Source organism: Penicillium mononematosum (assembly GCF_028829835.1).
Source record: "Penicillium mononematosum strain IBT 11891 chromosome Unknown utg000001l:1.0-4488741.0:1.0-4491989.0, whole genome shotgun sequence".
NCBI classification, from domain to species: Eukaryota; Fungi; Ascomycota; class Eurotiomycetes; order Eurotiales; family Aspergillaceae; genus Penicillium; species Penicillium mononematosum.
Genome location: NW_026643271.1, coordinates 670,051 through 697,348, shown reverse-complemented (window position 1 = coordinate 697,348; position 27,298 = coordinate 670,051). Strand labels below are relative to the sequence as shown.

Sequence of the window (27,298 nt, the reverse complement as noted above, 5' to 3'; positions counted from 1 at the left end):
CTACTCGTCGATGCCAGTCTCAGCCCCAAGGGCGTCAAAGAAGCCCTTTCTGTCCACGAGGTCGTAGCGGATGGTCCACCCCAAGCTTGCGTTCCAGATGCGGGGCATGCCGCCCGCACGAGTCTTTGTTTTCGTACCTGCCAGTATACGACCAGTAACAGTCGAAATACTGAAGACCTTTGTCATCACCGGGCTTCATGAAGTCGTCGAGGCGTGGTTGGATCTGGTCCTTGGTCCACTCCTCATACCAGCGGAACTTGTCATCGTAATCTTTCGAGTTGGCTTTGAACAAAGACAAGCTGTCGAGAAGCTGCTCGTATAGAATATCCATCGCAAAGAGATGGACACAACCTGCGTCCAGAGAGTCCGCTTTATCAATGAGCCCATCCAGGGTCCCCGGGTTAGTATCCGACCGGCAGGTGAGATTGTCCTCGCCGGCTTTATCGTCGCTGTCATCCCCATCCTCATTGTGGGAATACTCGTGAAGGTCAATAGCCCAGTCAGTCGAACCACCAAAGCTGAGGCCCTTGATCCTGTTGATTCGGTTGGAGATCGCCGTCCATGTAGGCCACCCAATCGACCGCTCCGGGATTACCGTACATGATGATAGTGGAGTCGGACTCTTTGTCAATGTACGACTTGACGATAGAGTAGTTGCCGTCGTTCTAAAATGCCGCAGCGGGTGGCCAGTGAGGGGCAACTGTCACCTGCATGGACTTCCTCCGTTCTTCAATCTCCTCTTGGGAGAAAGGCTCGTGGCTGTCTGGCGCTCGTATTGGCATGGAAGATACAGTGGCGTTGGACCTCTTATCCACTGTAGATACGAGGACGTCCAAGCTGATGGCAGTAGTGGGAATGGTCTTATCAAGGCAGAAACCATTGTTCCAGCTTTTGATGGTATCTTGAGCCGCTGGCAGATCAACAAACCCAACAGAGACCACTCCAACAGTCAGAGCTGCAGCACCAGGCTGGCAAGCCTGCAGGATAGATCCTCGCTTTTCCGCAAAATAACCAAGAAAGTCTCGCGCAGTATGCTTGATGATTTGTGCGACCGAATACAGGGCCAGTACACCAGACTTATGTTTGGCAAACAAGATGGTGGTGCCACACTCGGCACTTCTGCCGACGAACAATCCAAGTTGACGAATAGCCTCCGTCGCATGAGCAGAATGCGGAGTCGCGCCGGACGCCTTGCTAAGCATCGAATGGGCTACTTGGGGAGTGAAAGCTGCCTTGATCTCCTTGGCGCCGCAACCTTCAGCAACAACGAGGTTGTGTTGGCTTTGCTGCTGTGGCACACTTGGGGAGACGACAGCCTGGTACGTCTGACCTTGGCTGGCCGTGCAGGCCCGGATGGTGAGCATGTTGCTCTCGGAGATGGAGTTTTGGATGCTTAAACTAAAGAAAACAGTTTGATCACAGTTCTCGAGATTGCGCAGATGGTGGATGTGGGTCCAGTTGCCTGGACTAGGACCGGCATCAGCACACAGACTAGGGCTGTTATCAGCAGACCTGCAGTGATAAGAGGGCAACTCAGCATTTAATAAGTCCCGAAATATTCAGGAAGTCGCCCCTTTATGTAACACTGATTGGTACAATATTGCACCATGATACGCGGCTTCAGCTTGGGCACGCTTTGCCTAGCTTGTTTAACCCACGGATGCTTTTTATTCGGCGAATACTGAGACATACGGATGAACTCTCGCTCCGTCAGGCGAGGTAGCCAAGCGGAGCCCGGGTTCGTTCCAAGAATGTCGAGGTTTTCCCTTCGTGCCGACTGCCACATGTATGCGAAGATGGTCCATTCAGCTTCTCTTTTCCATTTTTCCACGGCTATTTGGAATCGACAACTTGAAAACGTCTCGAAGAGCGTTTGCACGGCTGGTTCCCTTTCTAATGCGTGTTCTTTGAATAATCCTTGAAATTCCCTCAACCGAGCCTCATCGCCAACATCAACCATCTGAACAGGCGCATCGCCCAACAAACCAACCATGCCAGACTGCAGGGCCACTTCCCTAGTGATATGCACGGAAACCGCAGCCATAGTCACATGTAGACAGCTTTGACTCAAGCCACAATACGCAATGGCGGCCGCGTCCTTATTTTTTGTGTCGTGATAGAGAAGCCACGGGTCATCGGACGCATTAGCACCATCAGAACCGGTTAACAGTCCCTCGAAGTTGAAAGGGTGAATAACATCTGCCACGACAGAAGGCTGCATTCCAAGATCCGCCGCCCGCCACAGGAACATGGTGATTGGACTGTCAGGGTCGCCAGCATTTCCCCAGGTATTGTAGAGTAATCGGGCCCAGTTAAGATGCAGTATATCCCGGCGCGGCTGCACCCATATTGACTCCAGGCTAGTCGTCTCTTGCGGTTCTAGCCTGCGTCCCTGTTCCAAGGCAACTTGCCGAGCCTCGCTATTGACGAATGCGATGGCCGGCGGCTGAGCGTTTTCGAGGGTTATTTGCTGGGCGTGGCAGGATTGATTGCCTTCGTTGCCGTCAAGAAGAAAGTAGGGGACATCTTCTTCTGCTATACGATGCGGTAAACAGTGCTTCCAGATGAGACGGCGTAGTTCTAGAGGCAGCTTGGGAAAGTAGTGGAATGAGTCGTTCATCTTGCGCTCCGGTTGGTTACTGTTATAACTGCATCAAGAATCGGGGGAGAAAACGGTGAGCGTGTGATGCCAAAGCCACGGGGAGTTGAAACCTTGGAAGGATAATTCATAGATGATTGAAAGAGAAGAGAATATACGAAGGAAGCAAGTCTCGACAAACACAGGAGCGGTAAGCCTTAGGCATTCAGGCAGTCGTACCTACTAGTAGTAAATTGTCACTAGCTTGTGTCATGATGTGTACCTACCTAGGTATGTATGCAGTGTTATATAGAAGTAAGTATCTAAACAATCAGGAGGTCCGCAGGTATTTTTACCGTATCACAACGTATCACAATGTTACAGATAACCTTACCGTTGATTGGTTCCGTGGGTGGGCCAGCTGCGGCTACGGCCCGTGCGGGTCTTAAATGCCTTGCAAGGTTTCCACACTCCCCACGTCCAGTTCAACCTTGGAACCTTCAAAGGTTTATTGATGAGGGAAGTTGATAGGCCTGAACACACATTAATCTATCTTGATTTCAATCATTTAGGTGTGTCTCACTGTCGAACAAAAACTGGTATAATTAAGAGACACCCCCGCTTTGGCTTCCCCACACGAAACTACTCAGATTGATAGGCCAGCATTGCTGATCACTTGAAGACTAAGGTGCGCTATGTCTCAAGTGACAGCTGTCATATCATACTGCGGAACTTCCCGTCTGACTGTTTGCGCACTAATGCACCTTGCGGTCTGGTAATTGGGTCATTCACCACTCGGTCCACTATTTTATCTGTGCAATTCTCCCCGTTCCGCACTTTTAGTGGTTTCTCTCCTTGAGCTATTGTGTGGCTTATATGAGGGAAAGATGGGCCCCATGTGGAGTCTTCGGTTAGTAGCTCGTTGAAGGGTCAGCGTGGGAAAAGAAAGGCCCTAGATATTGACAACCTCCTCTTGATAATTTTATGCACTCTTTGCAGACAGCATCAAACAATCATGAATACCCTTCTAGAACTTACAACCAACCTCGCTCTATTTGTGACGATTCTCTTCGCCTCTCGTTTCTTATGGAATTATCTTCGGTCCCCGCTGAATTCTTTTCCCGGTCCTACTCTGGCGAGTTTCACAAACATATGGCGCATGCGAGATGTAGCCAAAGGCCGTTGTGATATTACACATAACAACCTGCACCGCAGATACGGGCCTGCTGTTCGTATGGGTCCAAATGTCCTTAGCCTCTCCGATCCCGACTTGATCAGCCTTGTTTATAATACCAAGAATCCGTGGCTTAAGGTAAGTCCACTCCAATAAAAGGAAAAACATGAAGTTTTAATATTTATGTTATAGAGCAACATGTACAATGTTAATGACGTTGTCGTCGGTGGTGTCCGATTGAAAAATCTGTTTTCGAATCAGAATGAGAGTTGGCACTCGACTTATATCCGCCCAGTCAAGAACTTATATTCTATGAGCAAGGTTCAAGACGCCGAGACCAATATAGACATTACTATCAAGCTCCTTTGTGAGAAGCTCCGAGCGCGGTTTGTCCGCCCGGGTAAGACCTGCGAGATGTCTGATTGGATCAACTTCTGTAAGTATTCGCATTCGATCGGAAGGGGATAGAAACTTACCGACTGGCAACCTAGTTGCGTGGGATACTATGAGCCAAGTCACGTTCTCGAAAGACCTTGGTATTCTCGAAGCTGGCAGTGACTACAAGGGTTTCCTTAGAAGGTCCACTCAGACGCTCGATTACTTTGCTCCAGTCGGTGAAATGGTTGTTGACCAAAAAGATCCACACTAACGCTTCTGCAGATCTGCCAAATCCCTCTTCTGGACTATCTATTTGACAAGAACCCGATCATGCGCATTGGACCGCCGACTTTTGTCTGGGCCAATATCTTCAGTCTTGAACAACTCCACAGACGTTATCAAGAAGGCAACCACGGCGGCGATTTCCTTTCTAAGTTCCTCCAACTCAAGCAGAAGAACCCAGAACTTGTCGATGACAACACTGTAATCCTCTGGCTACTTTCCAATGTGCTTGCAGGTAGTGACTCGACAGCAGGCACCATGTGCGCGACCATTTACTATGTCCTGAAGAACCCCGGCGTGTGCCAGAAACTTTGCGAGGAACTCCGCGGTGCTAATCTCTCCTTTCCCGCTCAGTGGAAAGAAATTAAAGCACTGAAATACCTTGAAGCGGTGATGCGTGAATCAATGCGCATTAATCCCGGAGTCGGCCTTATGCTCGAGCGTATTGTCCCGAAAGGTGGTCTCACTCTACCGGACGGACGCTTCGTGCCTGAAGGGACTACTGTGGGCATGAATCCATGGGTGATCAACAGGAACGAGACGGTCTTTGGTGCCAACACACATGAATTTATCCCGGAGCGTTGGCTTCAGAACCTAGGGGAAACGGAAGAGGCATACCAGGCGCGCTTTTCTAAGATGAAAAGCACCGATTTCACATTCGGCGCTGGATCGCGCGCCTGCTTGGGACGCTATCTCTCGCAGCTGGAAAGCTTCAAGCTGATTGCGACACTTTTCAACACATTCGACGTAAGTTAAAATTGTATCCACGGATTTCGGGTTAACAGCATATTGGCTAATTGGCAACACAGATGGCGCTCCCCAGTCACGACCATGAGTGGCAGCTCACAAACTCGTGGTTCATTAGGCAGAAAGGCATTCCTGTCCACCTGGTAGAGCGAGTATAGAACCTGAGAGTATAGCTTCGGACCATTAACCCGTCCTAGCTATGATTTCCCTAATCTACTTGAGGGAGCACTTGTCGGGGAAGTGTACTGCCTTCTGGTGCGCAGAATATTGGACCTCGGGTACTAGTCAAACGTGATCGGTAGATCTTGATACGAAAATGCAGTTCTTTTTGCCCGAATAACGAGTGCTCGGTTGTACTCCCTGCGTACACCAGGAATGGTACCCCTTGCCATAGTTGTGTTTCATCGCCAAGACTGCTTGATACCTCCAGGAGCGCAGTTACTACCCATGCCTAATCGAAACTTCGAGTTTAAAGAAAGCGGTATCGGATATGAAGGGGTCGACAATTTTGGATTTCGAACCTTGATGCCGTCGCTTATGCTGAGATCGGTTGGAGGAACCCATCGTAACCTCGAAGGTCCTGTACAAAAGCAGAACAATATTGCGTGTTCTAATTTCCCGTGTGTATTCTCGACTTGTGAACTGGAAGAGCATTTGAAACGGCAATAATGGCGGCGCAAGGACCAAGGACTTGCGACAAGGCGGCAAGAAAATTCGAGGCATTTCCCCATATAGTCGCCATAGCGGAGATGAAATCTGACCGATGGAAAGGTCTTGTCTCATTAGCGAGACTTTTCCTCGAGTTGTTTGGACCCATCAAATTCTCATTGCTGTTGATCGGTTCATAGGGGTGTCAAGAAAGACATGAGAAAGATCTTTTGGTCATGCCCCTGAAGAAGGCATTAGAGATGGTACCACTAACAGGACAGTCAATAGACCATAGCTTGAGACGCTGTCATCATATTTCGCACAAATCCGATGAAATGAGACGAATGGATTGGGGAAATGCAGTCCGTACGGCATTTGGCATGGGTTTGCCCGGGCATAATTTTCGCGACGTGACAGGGTCTCATGGGCGGAATATTTCAGGATTGTATTGAGAGGAGAAGAGAATCATTATACTGGAGGGCAAGCTAGTTAAACTCAAAGTGTAATTCCTAGGTGGCCTAAACTTCAAGGCATTAAGTCTTCACAGTCTAACGTATTCGGTAAGCGAGCCGCCACTGTAAGCGAGCCGCCACCCCATCCAAAACGCGTCCATGAACTAGCACTTAGTTAATTCAACCACCCACTATGCCACCAATTCGCTCTCAATCCTCTGTAAATTTAGTAGAGTAAGAGGGTAGTATCTTGTTAGCTATCTAGGCTTTAAAAAATGGAGATATCATATCTGTTGCTTCCGCTGCTCGCATTTATAAAGTCCCGCGTTTAATATTACGCGACCGCCTTAATAGCCATACTTAACGAGGAATTACACGCGCAAATTCGTGTAAATTGATAGAAATTGAAGAGGAATCTCTTTAAAAATGGATTCTCTCTATAGATGCTCGAGGATTAGCTCCCTGGCCCTCTATAGTACGAGAAATAGCGAATCTTCTTCTCGAAAAGCGCGGAACTACCCCGGTTCTTTCTATCGGTAAAAAATAGGTATATAATTTTATAAAAAGACGTCCTCTCCTATCCTCTCGGTTTTTAAAACGGTATAACTATAAGCGTGCGAAATGCGAAGACCCGAAGGTTATTAGAGAGTGGTTTGATCTTATTTAAAAAACTATCCTTTAATTTGGGATCGACCCGGACGATATTTATAACTTTGATAAGACCGGTTTTACTATAGGCTTAACTGCTACTATAAGAGTAATTTCGAGAAGTAAATACTATAGTCGGCGAGCACTTTTATAACCTAGAAATCGAGAATAGGTGACGGTTATTAAGTGTACGAATGCTACTAGTTAGGTCCTCCCTCTATATATGATTTTTAAAGGTAAAGTCTTTATTAAATCCTAGTTCGATAGCCTCCTAGAGGATTAGCGATTTAAGGTTAGTCCTAATAGATGGACCTCTAATAAAATTGGACTTCGCTAGCTTAAAAAGCTCTTTATTCCTACTACTTCTTCGCGTATAAAGGGGGGGTATCGGCTTTTAATACTCGACGGCTATAGAAGTCATTTAACCCCGAAGTTCGATAAAATCTATAAAGAAAATAAAATCATACCGATTAGTATGCCTCTATATTCTTCTTACCTTTTATAGCCTTTAGATATAGGCTGTTTTACAGTATTAAAACGCTCGTACGGCCGGATGGTTAAAATAAAAATGCGGTACGGATTAAATTATATTAATAAATTGGATTTTCTCGAAGTATATCCTATTATACGAATGGAAGCTTTTAAATCTAGGACTATTAAAAATAGCTTTCAATCTGCTAGTTTAATTCTTTTTATACCGGAGAAAGTGATTTCGAAGCTTAATATCCGGCTTACTACCCCTACCCCCCTCTAGCCGGGGTAGTGATTAGGATCCGAAAACGCCCTCGAACTATATATAATTACAAAAATAAGCTTCGTTAATCAAAGTATTACTTCGTATAAGATTAAGAAGCCCCCCGAGCCCGCTCAATTCCGCTATAAACTAGGTTTTAAAAGCCTGCTAGATCACGATATAATCCGCCGCACTACTAGAGAAAAGAAGTGAGCGATTTACGCGCTAAAAATGAGAAGAAAAAGTAAAAGCGTGCTAGATCTAGGAAGCAGATACTAGCTATAGAAGGCCTCTTAGTTTAAGAAGCATCTGTATTAATTATGCAGCCGGTGGAAGCAGTTGAAACACCTATCCCCCCCCGGCTAAGAAGGCCTTCGCCACCTTTACAGCCACGAACGAGAGTATTACCAACATGCGGGCTATGTAAAAATCAGGGTCATAGGAGAGATGCATGTCCAGATAGATGATGATTTTTTTAAATTTAATTTAATGGCGTTTTGGTTGAGATAAATGCATTTAAAAACTATCTATGGTTGTTGGGTGGCGGCTCGCTTACAGTGGCGGCTCGCTTACCGAATACGTTAACTGACTATAGCCATCTACACCCACCACACCCATGACCTGTCAACTGCTACGTGTTTTCCAGCTTGAAAAGTTGCTGGTCGTCGATTACCTCTGTTTCAATATTCAGTCACATACTCTGCCATATGTACATTTACATAACCTGAACATATAGCCCTGGAGTTAATTTTCTCTGAATCCCAACTCCACCTGGAGAGTAGCTAAATCCCCAAAAAGGGAAGGTGCCATGAACCTTGGAAGCCTTAGGATCAAGGCGACAAGGGAAAGACGATAACTATCCACGTGATCTGCACATGCAATGCACAGCGGAGTCCGAGAGAGTGGAATTTGTCACTGACCATCAGTGCATCTTCGCTGGCTACCGCGGCAAATTATTATTCTCACTCTCACTTCCGACCCGGCACTACACTGCTATTGGATCGAATGGGATGTAATGCTGGCATCGAAACCTACTGGGAAAAGCAATACCCAATCACCACCTTGCAATTATGCATCGGGGCACACAAAGAGCACAGACGAGAAAGATGAGGTTGATCACTCTACAGCTCCCTGCCCCATTTCTCCGTACCCCGACCTGGGAATAAATTGAGGCTAAGATGGATCCAACCCTATCTAGGAAATGGATCGGCACTTTAGTGGTAAGCCCGGTGGGGCTCATCCAAGTCAATCTAATCTTGATTGATGGGGGACATCTGGATGAGAACAGGTTGCATGTTCAGACCAGATCTGATGATTGGCCAAGCAAAAACCGCCTTGGCATGGGCTCACTGGCGGGGAATTGTGCTCCAGGGAGAAAACAAAGGTCCGTGAGACGTGGACATCCAATTCGCTCAATTGATTCTCCAGTCTTTCCGTACGACTCAAGTCAGAACGTCAAGTCGATAGTGATGCTCGCTACTTGAATTCGTGTTTTTATTTCCGATCTGCCGGATGAATTGGATAAAATAGAGGTGTTTTTATTCACCTCGGGAGCCAGGCAACAGCCTGGAGGGGTACATACTTAGCGCAGGAACATGCATCATGCTCAGGCCCAGGCTCAACATACTCGAAACTATGTTCCACCGACATCATCGATCGGCCAAAGTTCACTCTTTTAGGTCCATTCATCAATAACCCCGCATCACGCCATTAATCCCGGCCTATGTCCAGCCAATGTCTGCAATGATCGGCAGCTCACAATTCCTATAAGAAGGGCGTCGGCAGATGGGAAATGGATTCCCACTCGCCCGATTCTAATCTCCTAGGTCAGAAATAACCAAGAATACCGCGCGAGAACACGCAATATCCCGACTTCCTAGATATTTAACAAAGCCCCTTCTTCAGAAACCAACCTCAACTCCATACGATGTTGGCCCCAGCTCCCATCCAAGCCAAGGCCTCAAGCTCGGCTACCGAACTATACCTCAGTCAAGCCCGTGCCAGCGGCAGCACTGAAGACTGCATGGCCTTGTACGACAAATGGGCCGCCTCATATGACGACGAGGTTGGAGACAGTGCTCAAGAGTACGTTGCACCCATGCTTGTCGCTCAAGCCGCCATCAAATACGGGCTCTCCAACGGCGCCACAAACAGCGTGATACTGGATGCCGGTTGCGGGACCGGGCTGGTGGGAGTGGCTCTTGCAATGGCCCAGGCCAAAGCAATCGATGGCATCGACCTATCTCCCGCCATGCTTTCCATCGCAAGAAAGACCGGCATCTACCGAGATCTCACAGTGGCAGACATGAACCGACCGATCGACAAGACGGACGGAACATACGACCTCGTGTCCTGCGTGGGTACTTTCACACTTGGCCACGTTGGACCAGACCCTGCCCTGCGTGAACTTGTGCGCGTCACTAAGCACAAGGGTGTCGTTGTCTCCACGATTCTGGAAGAGATCTGGGTGCCCGGAGGGTTCAAAGCTGAGGTTGAGAAATTGGTGGCGGAGGGTCTGGTGAAGGTAGTCAACGATGAGCTTATAGACTATGTAAAGGGACACGGCGACAAGGCAGTGTTGCTCATTCTAGAGAAGATCGATCGCCACTGAACTCGACCCATGCCAATCGCGACGAAAAGCCCGAGCGACTCACAGCCCTTGCAACACATATTGATTGGACTTCAACTCCTCCAATGCGACATACAAAGATGGGATCTCAACACCCCAACCCCAATGCAACACTGCGATAGGCTCCGGATGCACTCGACTTGAGCGACGTGAGACAGCTTGTCATTTTTAGAACTATATTTAAATTATAAATCCTAACGCGCTAAATGAGACGAGATCGTGATACTCGGGGGTAACCCTCGCCGGTGTACGTTTATACTCCACTTTATGCATCCCACTTCATGAACCTGCTGTCGAAGCAGCAAGTATGTAGTGCATTTTGAGCTTTTTCCAATAATGTACAACATCTGGAACATGCATGATCAACGATGGGCGCGGGGTAAGCATTGGCAAGGCCAAGACGGAGCAGAGAGATCCGCGGCATATGATTCGCATTCAGCACTCCAGGGATCATTGAACTTGTGAAATCCGGGGATTGGGGTCCTTGGCGTGTCTCACCTCACATTCATCAAACTTACGTTATACATTTACGTGGTTGAGGGCCGAGGTTACTCGAGCAGAGTCCAGTCAAAATATGAATTTGAGCCAGGAGGTCAAACGCAATGTTTATGTTCTATTCGTTCTATATACACATCAAACCCGAAGAGAATCCAACCTGCGGAGGAGACTTCAGTCACAGCCATGATGCAAGAAGGTCTGATGTTATGTTCGCGTTCGAATTCGCGGATCTTGCTTGTTGAGACGAGGCCGTCCATAACTGGCATTGAAACATCCATCAGCACGAAATCGTAGCGAAGGTTGGAAGATTTGTATTTCTCCAGTGCGACGAGGCCGTTGTGGGTTCTGTCGTAGCTGCAGTTTATTTTGCGCATGAAGGTGGTCATAATCTAGGATTTATGTTAGTGGGTTCGAACCGGGCTTGTTAAGCGGCCTAGGACAGTAGCTTGACATTAATCTCATTATCGTCCACGATGAGCACATGAGCCAGTGCTTGCTTGCTGGATGGTCGGGGTGGAGCTGTTGATCCTTCCGGTGAGCTCATTGCTTCGTTTGAATCCGCGGGCTTCCCTCTATCATACAGATCCGAGCCTGAGTAGTCTGGACTGCTTTCTGTTTGTGTCTGCGGAGACACGAGTGAGAAAGTAGCGTCGGGCGCAGGGGATACGGGTTGTATTTGGCCCTCGCGCCACTTCATGATCTTTTCGACGGCTTCGTAAATATTCTGTGGTCCGAATCTGCAAATTATTAGTTTGTATACCAAAATGTTAATAAATTGTAACCTACGGCTGGGCAATGCGGATGATATTGACAGAGAGGCTGTCGAGTATGATTGGGACATTGCCGCTCAGCACGATGAAGAAGTCAAAGCCATTCTGAGCCGCCATTTCGGAGACAAGTTGATCGCTTTCATCCATAGTTCGTCTGAGGAGTTCTTCCTCAATGGCAATGACTTGACCATGAGCCTTCTCGATGGAGGCAGCCAGAGAGATATTCCACTTCATCTTTGTCATGAAGATGTTTGCGAGTGAACTTTGAATGGAAAGATTTCGCTTGCCTTCGACAGTGTGTACCTCTGTGAGGTCAGGATAACCATTGAAGCCTACCAGGCAGGCATGCATTGGGGTGGTTCCTGGCTGGGTAGTTGCCTGGGCCGCGCTATCCGCTGGATCACGACTAGCCGGCAGGTATTGAACCGGGATATAGACGTCAGCCTGAGTCCCAATACCTATCTCGCTCCTCACGTTGATATGCCCCCCCCCCCCCGAGCGACATCACCAATTGCTGTACCATGCTCAGGCCCAGCCCGACGCCCTCAGAGAGCGGATCTTCCTGAGAGAATGAGGCAAACAGTGATGAAATCGGGCGCGATCCCACAGCCGGTATCAGTGATGGAGAGGTGCACAATGGGTGGTTGGGAGTCCGATCGGTCCCTGGCCTCTGATAACGCTATTTCGATGAAGCCAGCTGTGGTCCACTTCCCGCATTGCCGAGAAGTTCATCACGATTCTTCTCCAGGCACCTGGAAGGGACTGAATCATCCAAGTCTCCGTTTGATCGACGCACCCACAAGGCAAAATCAGTTGGACAAGCATCGAGAAATGCAACTCCCGTCTAGATCCATGGAATCCCGGAGCAACGCACTTGCACGCGAATAGATCGATGCAATGCGTTCATATATGGGCATGATCTCGGTCAACGATAACTTCGAGAAGCCCTGATCAATACCCCGGGGTGCACCGGTGTCTCCTGACTTGAGTACTTCGCCCATCGACTTTCCTTCGCCAGGGCTCAGCACCACTGGTCGATCTGAGTAACCCGAGTTCAGTGATGAAGACTCGGTCATGCAGTGTTGATCCTGCAAGAAAAACACAGATTCTCCCCCGGCGACCGTCGAGGAAGACGATGGTGGTGATTCGGGAGAAACGCATTGAACAGCGTGACCCAATGGCACATCAAGATCCGGGGTGGTGACTGAGTCGTCAGCGTCCGCAGTGGTGGCCGCACTTTCATGTGGTAGGTGATTTGCTGCATGGACACTAGACTAAAGACGGCCATGATTAGAGGCCTCTTTAGGATCAAAGTCTGCATGGTCTTTATCATGCGTACGTTCTCCAGATGCAGTCCGATAGCATCCGCCACTTCCTGGAGGTCATTGACCTGGTCGCCTCCAAAGTACGTCCAAGGTTTGTCATCGATAATGCAATAAGAGCCCAGAACGTATCCAGATGCGCTGAACAGAGGCACCTCTGCGTAGAAGCGCATGTGCGGCCACTCTCGGACATAAAGTCGGTCCATGAAGCTATCCTCCAGGGTGAGATCTCGGATAATATAGCGTGTTCGATTGGCGGTCACATTGCTGGTATTGATGCCTTCCGTTCCCCGGCCTGTGAACAAGCGGACGGTATGGGGACATACGCCCCAGATCAGGTCCAGCGACCGTGCTCCAGGATAGATACCATCTCCTGGTTTGTGACAGTTCTTGTCTCGTAGCGATACTGAGCCCGTCATGCCCGTCATCTGGGCACTGAATATCGCCGTCAATTATGGACACAAAGCTGCGATTGGCATTGAAGCGGAAGACACCGAGCTGGGCGAGTGCGTTGAGGGTAATGTCCTTTGCTAGCTCGCACCCTACGGGCGTATCTTCATCCGAAGGCGTCGCACCAGGTGATGGGAATGGTCTTGCCACTGTAAAGCAGTATATGTTATGGCAATGATCAGTGGTGATGAGTGAAGCAGGGATACTGGCCGTTAACAAACCTTGACAAATCGCGGATTCGCTCGCGCTCAGGGTCTTCTTCTGGGGTTGGATGAAAGGCGCGTACGCCTGCAGAAATCATAGTAGTCACTGGCTCATTACTGACTACTAATCACTAACGAGCAACTGTTGAAAGAAAAGAAGAGTTGCTAAATCCGAGTCAAATTTCCCACTGCACGTGAAGAAACCTGTGCAGATGAGTTCCCCATTATTTTTGGTATTGACGTTCAACTGGCCGTTCCGAAAATTATTGTGCACATATACGGAAAAGATATAGAATCCATCGAGGCCTACAGTGTAGACAGTTTTGCCTGACGTCACATGATAATCCAACCTTAGTAGTATTTAACCTGGGGGGATTGTCCCCGTCTGCTAGTACGTTGGCAATAATGTCTAAACCTATGGATAGATATATTGTTGCTTTCCCCATGAACACATGCGCCATGCACATAATACAATGCCAATTTTGGCCAACATACCTAGATTTCCGACATATCATGTGAAGGCTCAACTCGACACATACTTCCAAGATTGTTCTAGAACCGAGTCACATGATACGGGAGAACATCCATGTCAACATCTCAGATCATTTCTGTCGTACCATCTTCATGATTAGGCTCCGCAATATGTCAATTAACTTTGCACATGCCTCCTCTTCGCGCACATACCAAATCCCGCAACGGGTGCGACCAATGCAGAACCAGGCGGGTCAAATGTGACGAGATGGGCCCACCATGTTCGAACTGCACAACCCGCGAGTTAAAATGCACATATTTGAAAGTCGCCGCCCGTCGCGCTGCGACCCATATTACCCCACCCAGCTCAAAGTCCGACGTACCGCGGTCTCTAGATGGCCATGGCTCGCCCGTAGCAGCGGTGCCCGGTCCAGCCGTTGCAACAATCCCAGTCCCGGCACCGGCCGAAACAAACTCATTCGGCATCAACAACCTAGAACTAATGCATAAGTTTGCAACAGAGACATACAAAAGTCTCTGCATCAGCGATTCAGAAATACAAATTTGGCAAATAACCGTCCCGACACTTGCCTTCAAGCATGACTACCTGATGAACGGGATCTTGGCGCTAGCCTCAATGCACATTGCAACATCCTGCGAGCCATCAGAAGTAGCACTCATGTACTACGAAGCAGGGCTACAGTACTACAACCGCAGCCTGACGCCATTCCGCAACGCGATCGATAGTATCACGCCGCACAACTGCGACGCGGTATTCGCGCACTCGATCGTCATGATCGCGATCGGTATCGCGTCGCCCCAACTAACGGGAATGAAAGATGAGCGCGCCAGTACCACAGAGAACATTGTGGTACTATTCGAGCTACTACAGGGTGTTAAGAAGATCCTGCAAGTCAGCAAGTCCTGGATTAAGCTAGAGTTATTCTCGCAGGGCGAGTTTTGGAAGAACACGCCTGCCGAGCTTGATCCGGATACGGAGGCTGCGCTGACGCACCTGTCAGACTTGAATGATCAGGTTATGGTAGGGGTCTACTCGGAGCAGCATCGCATTAATAAAACTGTTATTGCTCATCTGAGGCATTGTTATGCCAAGTTTGCACGCTCGGCAGATCCGGCGCCGGCTTTTGCTTGGCTTGCGGCGGTCGAGAAGGGCTTTGTTGATAGCCTCCGGTGTCGGCAGCCGTTTTCGTTGTTAATTCTTATGTACTGGGGGGTGTTGTTGAGGGAGCTTGATGGGCTGCGGTGGTGGGCGCGGGATGCGGGTAGAGTGCTAGTCTCGGAGCTGTTTAATGCTTTGAGGTTAGGGGATCCGAGGTGGCAGAGTGCTCTCGGTTGGGTGCAGAGGAAGATGGGGCTTTGAGTATTGGGGTTTTGACTGGATTATCTTTGAATATGGAACATACCTGCGCATGCAAGACCCGTGGTAGGGTCGGTCAGGCCACTTGGGACTAACACATTGTACATATAGCATTCTGAAGCGATTTACACAAATACAACATTGTACACGACTCCTTTCTTCTCGGCTGGTCGGACTGGGAATAGCCGCTAACGGGCATCCTTAGCTAGGCCAATGTCGTTCAGATGGCCAAGATGTTCTTAGGCCAGCGGGTTCTCCATACCAGGTTACGACTAGACCATGTGTATGAACCGCAACAAGGCGGGTTCGATATTGCAAACGGCACGGCGCGATTGGGGCTTCCAAGGCTTCGTCAGCTGTAACACCAACATTAAAATGGCATCTACCAACGATATACTTGGTGGGTGGGGTGGGGGGGGCAGCAACTTCACATCTATAAAAGTATGCCTAGCGGTATGTTCCACTTTGACGGGATCAACAACTCAATTCAGAAAGCCGAAGGAGTTACCGGTGGGAATGATCTGCAGTGTTGCGACCCACGCGGTGGCCGCTGATCCTACAATATATGCACGGTGAAATGAAAGGGGCTCTAGCGGGCAATAGCGGGCGTCTCCATGCAGCTGTATGCGGCTGGCAACGGACCTTAGGAATTTTCTCATTTATCTTCCCGGCTGTCGTAGATGTTGTGGAGTATACTTGTCCAGTTCAATCAAGAAAAAAAGGAGTTTGAGGACGGCGATGGGAATGGTGTCGAATATTTAAGGACAATACAAGTACAATATAGGGCTCTTCCCCGCAATCAATGTTGACATTCCTCCGAGGTCCGCCTCTAAGCCTCATTAGGTCTGACTAGATGGACGCCTTATAGTCTCTTTTAGTATGTTTTGTTATATTTTAGTATGTTTTAGGCCGTCTTGGTATAAGACCGAACCCCCGCAGCTGGTCCAACCCGAGTTTCCAAGGTTGGTACCTATTGATGTATGCATTACCCCTCTTGTGCTTCCAATGTTATTTAAGTTGTAGATCTCCCCAATTCCACTCTTCCAATCTAAAGCAATCTAAACACTCACACAATGGCCGAAAATCCAACCTGCGCAATCGAAGAGTTCACCCGCACCACATTCGACTACGTCATCTGCGGCGGCGGAACTGCAGGACTCTCTCTCGCAGTACGCCTCAGCGAAAACCCCGCTGTAACCGTCGGCGTCATTGAGGCTGGCAAGTATCGCATTGGAGATCCGCTGGTAGATACTCCTGCGGCCTTCCCACAGATGTTCGAGAATCCGGAGTATGATTGGTGTGTATATTCGGTGCCACAGGTAATCTTATTCACTGCATCCATCTGCTCTCAATTCGTCAGCTTATTTCCTGTGGTTATAGGAAGGCAACCGCGGCGTGGCTCACCATATCCCGCGGGGAAAGCTCCTCGGTGGATCCAGCGGCATCAACTATATGATGTACGTGAGGGGATCGACTAAGGATTATGACAACTGGGCGGAGCTGGTAGAGGACGATGGGTGGACCGGGAACATATGCAGCACTATATGCGAAAACATCAGGTACGATCCTATTGTTTACATTGTCCGATCTGGTGCTTTTCCAGTCGAAAAACTGACCAAATGAACAGACCCTCGAGCCAATCGACCCGTCCATCACCGATCGCTCCACGATGCCACTTGTAGGCGAGTTCCACGGCACGAGCGGACCCATTCGCACCGGCTTCAATGATTCAATCTTGCCAGTGGAGAATGATATCATCAAAGCCTGCGAGGACGTAACCGGCATCACAAACAAGCCCCATGACCCATGGAGCGGCGACCACATCGGCTTCTACCATACCCTCGGCGCAGTCATTCGAACCGGCCCGAACAAGGGTAAGCGCAGCTATGCTGCACGAGGATACTATGAAGAGAACCGCGCCACTCGCCCAAACCTCAAAGTCCTCTGCGAGGCCCTCGTCAACCGCGTCGTACTAGACGGTAACAAGGCCACCGGCGTAAGCCTCACACACGAGGGAGTCGAGTACCAAGTCTCAGCACGGCGCGAAGTAATCGTCAGCGGCGGGACAATCCAAAGCCCCCAGATCCTCGAGCTATCGGGAATCGGTGACCCGGAGGTCCTCAAAGCCGCCGGCGTCGAGTGCAAGGTCGCCAACAGCGCTGTCGGCGGAAATGTCATAGACCACGCCCTCAGCTTCATCGTGATGGAGGTCCAACCCGGCATCATGACACTGAGACACCCTGTCCCAAGTGCCCGAGGCAATGGCAGCTGCCCAAAAACAGTATGCCGAAACTGGCAGCGGGCCACTGACCGCCGTCTCCAGCATGCAGGGGTTCTTCCCGGCAAAGGCAATCCTCTCCGAGACAGAGCTGGCAGAGATCATCCAGAGTATTCGTGATATCAAGCCGAATAGCGCGTTCCACGCGAAACAGCTGGAACAGACTATCGCGAACCTCAAGGATGGCCACTCCGCCAATATGCAATTCGTTACCGTGCCAGGTTCCATGAACCCGGACGCCATAGGCCATCAGGGCAATATAATTCTACCGCGCTCGGCTGATCAGCCGGGTGGTGTGACCTTGGCGGCTTGTCTGCAATACCCCGTGTCTAGAGGGTCTATCCATATTGAGAGCGCAGGTGAGTTACAGCCAAAGACAAAACCCTTCTAGGTCCAATCGACTTACTATTAAATGCAGACCCAACCAAACACCCTATCGTCAACCCAAACTACGGCGGCCATCCAGCAGACATCTCCCTCCTGGCCGCGTTCCTGCGCTGGTGTGATAAAGTCACGGAATCAGAACGCGTGAAATCTTCATTCCTACGGCGTGCTTTTCCGGATCCCAATGTCAACTTGCAGGACATGGATGCCGCCCGAGAAGCAGTGCATAACCTCGTTGTAGGTGAGTATCATATCAGCGGGTCTGTTGCTATGGGAGCTGCGTTGGATGCTAGATTGAGAGTGAAGGGCGTTGAGGGACTGCGTGTTGTGGATGCGTCGGTGTTGCCGAATAATGTTTCTGGAAATATTGTCAGTACTGTTTACGCTATTGCGGAGAAGGCGGCGGACCTGATTCGGGAGGATTGGGATTTTAGCGCTGCGAAGGAGACTATCGCGTAGGCTTTTTCTTTTCTTTTCTTTTCTTTTTTTGGTTTATTTCAAGCAATGACGACTTCAGTTTAGCCCTCGCGTGTTATATTTGAATGACAAAAATATATATATTTCGTGAATGATTCATACAGTAATTAGCTTAATCTTGAAAGTGAATCCTCCACACCGTTCTCTTACAAAGATACTCAAACGATTCCACGCCAATCCGCAATATAAAATATCCAGACCTGCATTGAATATTAAACCGACCCCAATCCCCGAGTGACTAGCTCCAACATCGCCAAGCCCACTTCCGAAGCACTAATGTGCCAAGCGTCCAAGGCATCTACCGGGCGTTAGATGCTTGGCACGGTTAAAGATATCAAACGTTGATCTCTCACAATCTAAGTAAGCCTAAACGCTTCAATCAAGGAGGTCGCGTGAGGTACGTTATTATGTTTCGGTATCAAGGATAAGTTGTGGGGTTACAAGGATCTCGAAGGATTCTAAGTTTATGTAGTTAGTCTTTTTCCCTGCTACACATAAGTATTGTATATATATCATCCAGTTCACCATGCTCTGAATATACCTAGACAGATGTAGCACGAGACCCCAAATCCCATGTTTCCCGCAGTCAGTACTCCGTATGCACAGTCCATGCCAGCTCAGATGTGGCACCTATCACACTAAAAGTGGGCCTAGCTATTCTAGACTTAGAATTCTCGGGCCTTGTCCAAGTCGGCCCGGAGCTCTTTAGAGTCTCCTCCGTTCCGACCCATTTTTCCTGGGGCGATATCGGGGAAGATATCCCATAGGATACAATGATCTGGGCATCGATGTACGGAGTAAGGTTGGGTTGTATAATATATGTACATTTTACCTGTTAAATTTCCTCGGAGGATATCCGGATGACATGTATGTGCGCTAATGGCAGTTCATCGGTTAATACCTAGGTAGTTAAGGGCCTAAAGCTTGAAATGGCGTGCCTGCCCCATTTCTCGGCGCATTGACCTTTCCTATATAGGGCAAGACGTAAGAGAGAGAGAGAGAGGTGAAACAATTGTACGGAGACATATGTAGTATTTTTTTCCCTCCCTTTTTTCAGAGTCTTCGGACCTTTTTCGGGTCCAACATTGTATGCAAGTATCAATGAAGAGCTGTATAGTTTCTATCAAATTTCCAAGCATTTTCTGTAGAGATTTTGGCCAAGCTCTTTATATGTTGTACATGAATAATAATATAAACCGAATACTCCAGGGCTGAGATCCATAAGAAACCACGCTAGTCACCTGATCCTCTCATCAAATCGTGGGAGCACGTGCGACAGAGCTGTCTCCCGCTAGTCCCAGCCCGGAAGACCAGAGGGGGGGCGACATCTTGAACTTTGAAGCTACTCGCTTCTTTAAATTGCTTTTTTCCTTTCTCAATTGAGTTTGGATTTTTCTTCCGATATTTCCTAACCTCTTCCATCCTCACCTCTTCACATCCGACAATGTCTAGCCAACCTCTCCTCCAAACCGCTCCGGGTAAGTCCGACACCAATCCCAGCAAACAGTTCAACGCAAGAGACAATTCCCTATGGATGCCCTCCCCTCACTTTGGTCTGGTTGGCGCGATAATTCTCCTTCTCTTAAGCTGTGGATGTCGAACACCGCGGTGACGTCCACACCCCCAAGAGAAGCAGAATGACCGCACTTCTCATCCGACCCACACTACAACCATCAACCCTCCAATCTCCAGCCCGAGCCCAGCTAACATCAACCAGGCAAGCGAATCGCCCTCCCAACCCGAGTCGAACCCAAGGTCTTCTTCGCCAACGAGCGCACCTTCCTCTCATGGCTTAACTTCACCGTCATACTGGGCGGCCTAGCGGTCGGCCTCCTCAATTTCGGCGATCGCATCGGTCGCATCTCCGCAGCCCTCTTCACCATCATCGCCATGGGCGCAATGATTTACGCTTTGGTGACATTCCACTGGCGCGCGCAGAGTATCCGTCGACGCGGACAGAGCGGTATCGATGACCGATTCGGTCCTACCATCCTGGCCATTGCCCTCCTCGCCGCCGTCGTTGTTAACTTCATCCTGCGGATTAAGGGCGGGCAGATGAACTAGGATGAGCCCTGGAGTGCATACGATTGCTTTTGTTTTTGGATGGCGATGTTGGATTGGAGATCTGAGTCCCATTTGGCCCATCTGAATATTATACCATTGATTACGTTGGTCCATTCTCGTTCGTTTCATTGTTGATTTTGACAGCCGTGTCTGTTTTATGTATTCATTTGGCGTATGTTGGTCTGATTTATGCTTATGGGGCCAGAATGCCTTTCACGTTCATGTGGTCCAGTCGAGCGTCTGTCTTTTTTGTTGCAACTGGCGTTTTTGCGGATTGTGCTTGTCTGACAAGCGAAAAAAGAATGAGATTGGACTCGAATTGAATCTCATTCATCTGTGTATACTCTCAATCTCATGGGCAATTATCAACAATCCCCCCGTCAACATACTGGATAAACTCAGCAGAGTTGCAACAACCCTGCTGAACCCTTTACCAGCGAGTGACATCACTGGAGAACCTTGTCCAAAGCATAATATCCAAAAGCAAACACCGCCACATCCCAGCATGTTAGTTGCTATTCCCAGCCTCCCAAGGCCAATAGTCAACCAACAAAACGTAGGAACCTTCCCATCCACCTTTGACCCTCTCATCAGCGCGGATGGTAATCCGTATCAAACGATATCCCTTCCCGGCTCGAAAATGCCCAAGCGTGCCCAAGCACCAGACTGTGTCGATTGGTTCTCATTCGAGCCTGACTTTGTTTATATTATGGCTAGATAAAATGCGCTGGTAAATATATTCATTTTGGGATTTGATTGGTCAGGGATTGGTGACGCGGTTGCTATATATTCTAGCTAGTGCGTAGGGCGCTAAAGAGCGTTGGTGTTGGGAGGTTCGTGGTAGAGCGCCTATCAGCTTTCAGAGAGGAGAGAAAGTTGACGATAAGCTAAGCTATCTATGTTGTACTTTGGGGTTAGGAGAGACAAGGGATATTGTTTTGATTGGAATATTAGACCTGGGGACGGATAACGGTCTCGCTCAAGGGATTTTCATCCGCCTATACACATACAACAATGTAGACAGTATCTACTCCGTAGGTAACATGTCGATGGATTACAATATAACAGCCGAATTTCCAACCTAGTCCAAGCGATGTGCTGGCTAGAATTGGGATCTGATCATATCCCCAATGCGGAGTGCAGGAGTCCGATTTGAGTTTCCCTGATAGTAAATGAAGTCTGTATTTCTACTCTACTCTATGAGTTACGTTGGAAATGTTGGAGAGAGATGGGAGGTATATTTATCCGTACTGTTGGCTGCATTAATGACCCAATACGATATATAACAGAGATATACAATATAGCACGATAGTTGGTCACTTGTGCAGCCTCTGTCATTCTAAAATTGACGGTGTACATCTTGGTCTGGGTTACGTGTAAATTGGCAGACTCCATGATAGTGATACATAATGATACATAATGATGATATGATAGCCAGGGATAAGCGGAGCAAGTGTACCTCGGCAAATGAAGTGAAAGGGTATGGAGATATGCTAGTTAGGGTTACGAGTACAGATGTACTCCGTACTGTGATCAGAGTTCTGACTCGGTTTCGGAGTTTCCAAATTGGTGGGTTGGTCTCAGAATAGTTATAGTTATAGTAGAAAGTCTGATCTTCAATAGAAACTTGAAATGGCTAGATTGTACTCCAGATGGAGTAATAATTTACGCTATAAATAGGGGTAATATAGAGAGTGGCTCCGATGTAGAGTTCCCTGAGAACCTGGGGAAAGCCGAATCGCCCCCTGTTCTCTCCTGTTCTCTCCCGGTTCGACAACGTTCCACAACTTTCCATCAGCCACATCTGACCTGTATGGAATATGGATGGGAATATGATTTGTACTTTTGGTTCGCACATGCCAATTGAGGCGCAGTCAGAACCTGTTTATACCCGGTTTGCCCCCTTGCGAAATTTATCTATATTGTATGTGATTTGCTGAATAGATCGTAGATCCAGCTGGCTTAGGCAGAAACAGGGCAAGGCCCAGACCGTTATCGGCTTGGCAAGAGAGTCATTATATTGGGCCGTCGACATCCGATTGCGAATAGTTAATAGCACTTGAATGGGGGAATAGGCAGACATGAATAGATAATGTATCAGCATTATAATAGAGTAAGAGAGTAACAGAGTAGAAAGATATATAATAGATACACATACAACATACAACATACACATATATTGTAAACAAATAAATGTATGACGTGTCGCAGATATTTGAGACTGATCCAATAATATCCAAAGGTACATGATCTGCCCATATAATTAGTATGGCAACAACAAGTATCCCCCAATAACTCCACTCCCCTTTCCCAACTTCCCAGGCCTTCCCAGGCACTTTTCCCCCATTTCCCATTCTTTTGTCTTCTGCTCTCTCTCTATCCCCCTTTCTCCCTTTCTCCCTTTCCCTTTCCCTTTTTCCTATTGATTCCCATTATTCTTTCCCCCATTCTCCTTTCTCCCATTCCCCTTTTCTTCTTTTTTTGTATTCTCCTCCATCTTATTAATAGATTCTTTGCTGCCTTCCGTAATCAACCTCCGGTCGCGCAACGTCCATTCCTTTTTCCGTAATAAACTTGGAACGCATGGACCATCTGCCACCTACAACATAATCCAAAACCATCTCTATGCACTCACATGGCATGTTTCGCCTGCTTCCCTGGCCCTCAACTATAGGAGGGAATAAGGTGATGGAAGATGTCAAAATGCTGGCTCCAAACTGCACAGGTATCAACACACTGTCGCTGCCCCAGCTCAAGCGCAAACGTTCAGACTCCGACTCCGACGCGACCGATGCGCCCGCCCCGACGAAAGTCTGCGCGGATTCCGTTTCTTCGCGCCCAACTCCGACCCTGATCGCTGATTCGATCGCTCCCACCCCCCTCTACTCCAACCACCTCGTCAAACTCCCCGGTCGCGTCCGCGCGCCCGCCGGCGCAGGACGCCGTCGCCAGACCTAGTGTGACCCGACTTCGGGAAACCATCACCGCCCAGCTGAGCTTGGAGGTGTTACTCAAGCACAACGAACTTCGTCTCATCGACCAGGAGATCGCCAAGTGTCAAGTCGCTCTGGAACAGCTGCGACGCTGTGGCGAAATCCCTTATCCCGGATCCCGTGTTACGGGTGTCTCGCCGGATGTGAGCTTGGGAACGGGCGCGTCAGTGCTGGCACCTGGAAATGGTCCGGCGCCGATGTCGCCTGCTCCATGGGGAGTGACCGAAGGCCCGTACGCCCGCCACTACGCCCGGTGGTTGCTTCCCGACCCTCGCTTCGACGGTGGTGAAGTCGACTCCGGCATGCCAAATTCACTAGTGGAGGGTCGGTCGACGCGTGGGAACCCCGGTGAGATGGGCATGCTGGCGGGCAAGACACGTCCCCAGCGAGGCTCAACTGCCACCAAGCATACCGCACTGTCGTCTGGTTACCCTGTGGTCAAGGAGAAGTCCGGGCCCATGCTCATCCGGCGCAAGTCGGATGGTGTTCTGGTCAAGCTGGTCTGTCTGGACTGCCGGCGCGATAACTTCTCCAGCACTCAGGGATTCATTAACCACTGTCGGATCGCCCACAACCGCAACTTTGCCAGCCACGACGCTGCTGCCATGGCCTGTGGTCAATCTGTTCAGGTCGACGACGCCGGGACTGTGGTCGGTGGCTCTGCCGAGCCCACTGCTAATCCCACCACCCCAGGCTACGTGCATCCTCTGATCCGCTCTACCCACGTTGCTACAACTCCTTGGAAATCTCTTCGTACGCCCGCTGAGGACTCCGTCACCCCCCGCACACCGGCTGCGGCTACCACATCTGCTGTTGCCACTCCTCCCTCCACTGCTGAACCAGCCTACCGACGACGGTCCGAGCCCGTCCGACAGCCTCCCAACCCACAGTTTTTGGCTTCTCCCGCAACCCCTCATCTGTCTGCCCTCATGAAATCACGTGGTGCTGGTCTAAACATGGACAAGTTGGTGGAAGAATCCCGAAAGCCTGTTGATCTTGGTGCTCTTTTCGACGATGACTCGGAAACAGATGACTCTCGACCATCGGGGGCCAGCCATACCTCCCTTGGTGCTCGCGCCGGTCGCCAGCCGATGCGTATGCCTGCTAGTCAAACCGCTGGAGAGTCTGAGAGCCGAAAGGCCCTCGACCGCGGACACAACCCGCCCACCGAGCGCGCGACCCCGTCGCGTCCCCAGTCATTTTTGGACCTTTCGCTCGCTGGCCAGTCCCAGTCTCGGGAATCGGACAGCTTGGATCATCAAACCCTCAGCCCTCACGCCATCGAATCCAACCAAGCTCCCAGCTTGGTCAGTGATGATGAAGATGACTATGAGGCAGCCTCCGACTCCGACAGTCCTGCATCATCGGAAGCAGATGAGCCGGAGCAGGAGTTCCGCCACATCCACGTCGAGGACGACGAGCGCGCTGCTGCCCCGTCAGCTACCGCTGAAGCCAAGCCGGGACCTTCCCTCGCGAGTCCTGCGCCGCAATCTGGGCCACCTCTGTCCCAGCCATTGAAGCGCAGTCGCTCCAAGAAGATCTCATCTATCGTCCCGTTCAGTGACAATGATGATCAGCATGTGGGCTATATCCATTCTCCTTCCGCGGACAATGCTGCCAAGGCCAAGCGTGCTGCCAAGCGCAAGCCCAACCCGTCCAAGCGGTAATATCGCGAATCTCTATTCGCTATATCACAAAACCTAACAAAAAAAAATTCCGGGTACAATACCTGCTATCATTTCACGCGCCTCAATCCGATCTGTACTGCGAGACTGGTTATCCAGTGCCCTTACCGTTCCGACCTCTCATCTCTTCCCCAGTTCTCCCTTCAACGGTAGACATTGCGTCTCCTCCCCCCCTCCTACTTCTTTCTCGCCACTCGCCATTACCTCTACTTCTCCTACCCCTCTCCGTCATGTCGAAGCACAATTCACTGGAGAAACCGGCCATCTTGATGATGGCCCGTGATGCATGGATTGCATGATGATCTGACGACTTTCTTCTGTTTTTCCCTACACCCATTCTTATTCTTGATGCATGCGTCTCTCGTGTATCTGTATCTGCTTTTAATCAAGACTTGACGGCCGTGACTTTGTACATAGCGATGAGATTGAAAAAAAAATGCGACTGGTTTGGCATAGATGTGGTTCTGAATACCTGCATAGACTTGAATGTGTACTCCGTAGTAGATATATCATAACTACTGTAGTCCAGAGGCAGGTCTTGTGTCGGCTACAACGGTGTACTTGATGCTAAGCACATGTATAATTATCTGGACTCTCACAGTCCCCAGTCATGCAAGGTATGTACTTCGTACTTCGTACTAACTAGTATGGAATGTAGTCCAGACTCCACACCGATCTGAGGCCAGATCTGCACTATCCCGTCCTTAAATTGTCCCCACTAGGCTCCAGCCGCGATGAGCCTCAACCAGGCATGCAAGTACTTGTAGCTTTAAAAGTAACTTATTAGGCACCTATAACCTAATCTGGTCGCATGTTTGTTCCTGTCGAACAAAAAATCAAAACATCAGGTGATTGCTGGGATTGAGTGCTATAAGAACTGTGATCTTCCAAGGTTGGTATAAGTGCAGTGTTGACTTCTTGTTCCTCTCGCTTTTCCCGCATCTGTTTCTCTTCTCCTCACCGTCAATGGGAATTGAAAGAAGCAACGCCTCCGCGCTTCTGTTTTTCCCTTCCTCCCTGTCAATATGGAGGATATACTTTCCCTCGTCGATGAGCACCCAACATCAATGCAGACAATCGAGTCTATAGGTAACATGGGCGGGGTTATCTCACACAACGAGGCAGTTGATGTACCAATTGACAGTCATGGCAACCTGGAGGAAGACTGCACCGAAAGCCAAGGCGTGGTGAACGAGCACGAGCACGAGCACGAGCACGAGCACGAGCACTCGCGGCAGGTTCGGCCTGCTTTTGATACTGGTCTTGAGGCGAAGGATACCGAAGTCATCAGCAATATGTGCTGTGCAGAGTCTTCTGTGGTCTCTTCTAGCGAGTCTGTCGGAGACACTGCCAAAGGAGATCGTCCCAACCCGCCAACATCAACACCAGTACCAACAACCACAACCACAACCACAACCACCAACAACCCAACCTACCACAACCTAACCCCACCACCACCCATACCACTAGACCGCCCCAACCCAATCCCGCATCAACAAAAAATTCCAAACAGCAATAAAAGAAACCCCCCACAAACCGCCTAATAGTCGACATCCCGCCACATCTAGTCGACTGGTCGAACCCCATAACCTCCATAACGACAACAATAAACCCCTTCCTCTCGCACTGGAAAATGCAAAACAAAGTAAACCTCCTAGCAGTGGAAATACAGCACCGACACGCGTATGCAGCAATCGAGATCAACAACCATAGATACGATTTCAAGACCGCCCATAAACAGACTTTCGTATTTCCGGTTTATGTGCTGAAGGTGGGGAGGAGGCTTCGGTGGAGGTTTTATCGAGCTTTTGCTGTGGATGTGAGGGTTATGAATGAAGTTAAGATGCTGCATTATTTGCATAGGGAGGAGGTGGGGACGCCATATTTGGTTTTTAGGATTGGGGGGAGGGAGCCGGTTTTTGGGGAGTCTAGGGAGGACTAGGGATAATTTGTATTTTGGGTTAGTTGTTTACTGAATTATGTTCAGTCAGGATTCTCATCTGACAATTTGATACTTGTGCTTCTATGTCTACAAGAGATCGGGTCATGAAGGAGA

The 27,298-nt window shown here is 49.2% G+C and overlaps 11 protein-coding genes across 11 annotated transcripts; 7 read left to right on the top strand and 4 right to left on the bottom strand.

The window, feature by feature from the left end:
* Positions 1–2,620, bottom strand: N7519_000251 (2EXR domain-containing protein; the record flags this gene model as incomplete). Its single annotated transcript, XM_057287030.1, has 5 exons — positions 1–49; positions 138–533; positions 601–665; positions 708–1,491; positions 1,659–2,620. The coding sequence occupies 5 exons, from the start codon at positions 2,618–2,620 to the stop codon at positions 1–3; spliced, it is 2,256 nt and encodes a 751-aa protein (XP_057153113.1).
* A 973-nt stretch (positions 2,621–3,593) lies between these two features.
* N7519_000250 (cytochrome P450) lies at positions 3,594–5,317 on the top strand (the record flags this gene model as incomplete). Its single annotated transcript, XM_057287029.1, has 5 exons — positions 3,594–3,890; positions 3,945–4,188; positions 4,244–4,374; positions 4,413–5,159; positions 5,222–5,317. 5 exons carry the CDS (start codon positions 3,594–3,596, stop codon positions 5,315–5,317), a joined length of 1,515 nt encoding a protein of 504 aa, XP_057153112.1.
* Positions 5,318–9,567: 4,250 nt separating this feature from the next.
* N7519_000249 (class I SAM-dependent DNA methyltransferase) lies at positions 9,568–10,251 on the top strand (the record flags this gene model as incomplete). The annotated part of the gene is made up of 1 exon (XM_057287028.1): positions 9,568–10,251. One exon carries the CDS (start codon positions 9,568–9,570, stop codon positions 10,249–10,251), a length of 684 nt encoding a protein of 227 aa, XP_057153111.1.
* Positions 10,252–10,862: 611 nt separating this feature from the next.
* N7519_000248 (uncharacterized protein) lies at positions 10,863–11,153 on the bottom strand (the record flags this gene model as incomplete). The annotated part of the gene is made up of 1 exon (XM_057287027.1): positions 10,863–11,153. The coding sequence occupies one exon, from the start codon at positions 11,151–11,153 to the stop codon at positions 10,863–10,865; it is 291 nt and encodes a 96-aa protein (XP_057153110.1).
* Positions 11,154–11,200: 47 nt separating this feature from the next.
* Positions 11,201–11,780, bottom strand: N7519_000247 (CheY-like superfamily; the record flags this gene model as incomplete). Its single annotated transcript, XM_057287026.1, has 2 exons — positions 11,201–11,504; positions 11,554–11,780. 2 exons carry the CDS (start codon positions 11,778–11,780, stop codon positions 11,201–11,203), a joined length of 531 nt encoding a protein of 176 aa, XP_057153109.1.
* Positions 11,781–12,346: 566 nt separating this feature from the next.
* Positions 12,347–13,610, bottom strand: N7519_000246 (CheY-like superfamily; the record flags this gene model as incomplete). Its single annotated transcript, XM_057287025.1, has 4 exons — positions 12,347–12,811; positions 12,877–13,088; positions 13,186–13,451; positions 13,531–13,610. The coding sequence occupies 4 exons, from the start codon at positions 13,608–13,610 to the stop codon at positions 12,347–12,349; spliced, it is 1,023 nt and encodes a 340-aa protein (XP_057153108.1).
* A 563-nt stretch (positions 13,611–14,173) lies between these two features.
* N7519_000245 (Zn(II)2Cys6 transcription factor domain-containing protein) lies at positions 14,174–15,364 on the top strand (the record flags this gene model as incomplete). The annotated part of the gene is made up of 1 exon (XM_057287024.1): positions 14,174–15,364. One exon carries the CDS (start codon positions 14,174–14,176, stop codon positions 15,362–15,364), a length of 1,191 nt encoding a protein of 396 aa, XP_057153107.1.
* Positions 15,365–16,434: 1,070 nt separating this feature from the next.
* N7519_000244 (GMC family oxidoreductase) lies at positions 16,435–18,482 on the top strand (the record flags this gene model as incomplete). Its single annotated transcript, XM_057287023.1, has 5 exons — positions 16,435–16,680; positions 16,742–16,933; positions 16,989–17,642; positions 17,692–17,998; positions 18,058–18,482. The coding sequence occupies 5 exons, from the start codon at positions 16,435–16,437 to the stop codon at positions 18,480–18,482; spliced, it is 1,824 nt and encodes a 607-aa protein (XP_057153106.1).
* A 1,462-nt stretch (positions 18,483–19,944) lies between these two features.
* Positions 19,945–20,564, top strand: N7519_000243 (putative vacuolar transporter chaperon Vtc1; the record flags this gene model as incomplete). The annotated part of the gene is made up of 2 exons (XM_057287022.1): positions 19,945–19,978; positions 20,218–20,564. 2 exons carry the CDS (start codon positions 19,945–19,947, stop codon positions 20,562–20,564), a joined length of 381 nt encoding a protein of 126 aa, XP_057153105.1.
* A 2,703-nt stretch (positions 20,565–23,267) lies between these two features.
* On the top strand, positions 23,268–25,224 carry N7519_000242 (uncharacterized protein; the record flags this gene model as incomplete). The annotated part of the gene is made up of 2 exons (XM_057287021.1): positions 23,268–23,480; positions 23,503–25,224. 2 exons carry the CDS (start codon positions 23,268–23,270, stop codon positions 25,222–25,224), a joined length of 1,935 nt encoding a protein of 644 aa, XP_057153104.1.
* A 1,043-nt stretch (positions 25,225–26,267) lies between these two features.
* On the top strand, positions 26,268–26,786 carry N7519_000241 (uncharacterized protein; the record flags this gene model as incomplete). The annotated part of the gene is made up of 1 exon (XM_057287020.1): positions 26,268–26,786. The coding sequence occupies one exon, from the start codon at positions 26,268–26,270 to the stop codon at positions 26,784–26,786; it is 519 nt and encodes a 172-aa protein (XP_057153103.1).
* Positions 26,787–27,298: the final 512 nt, after the last annotated feature.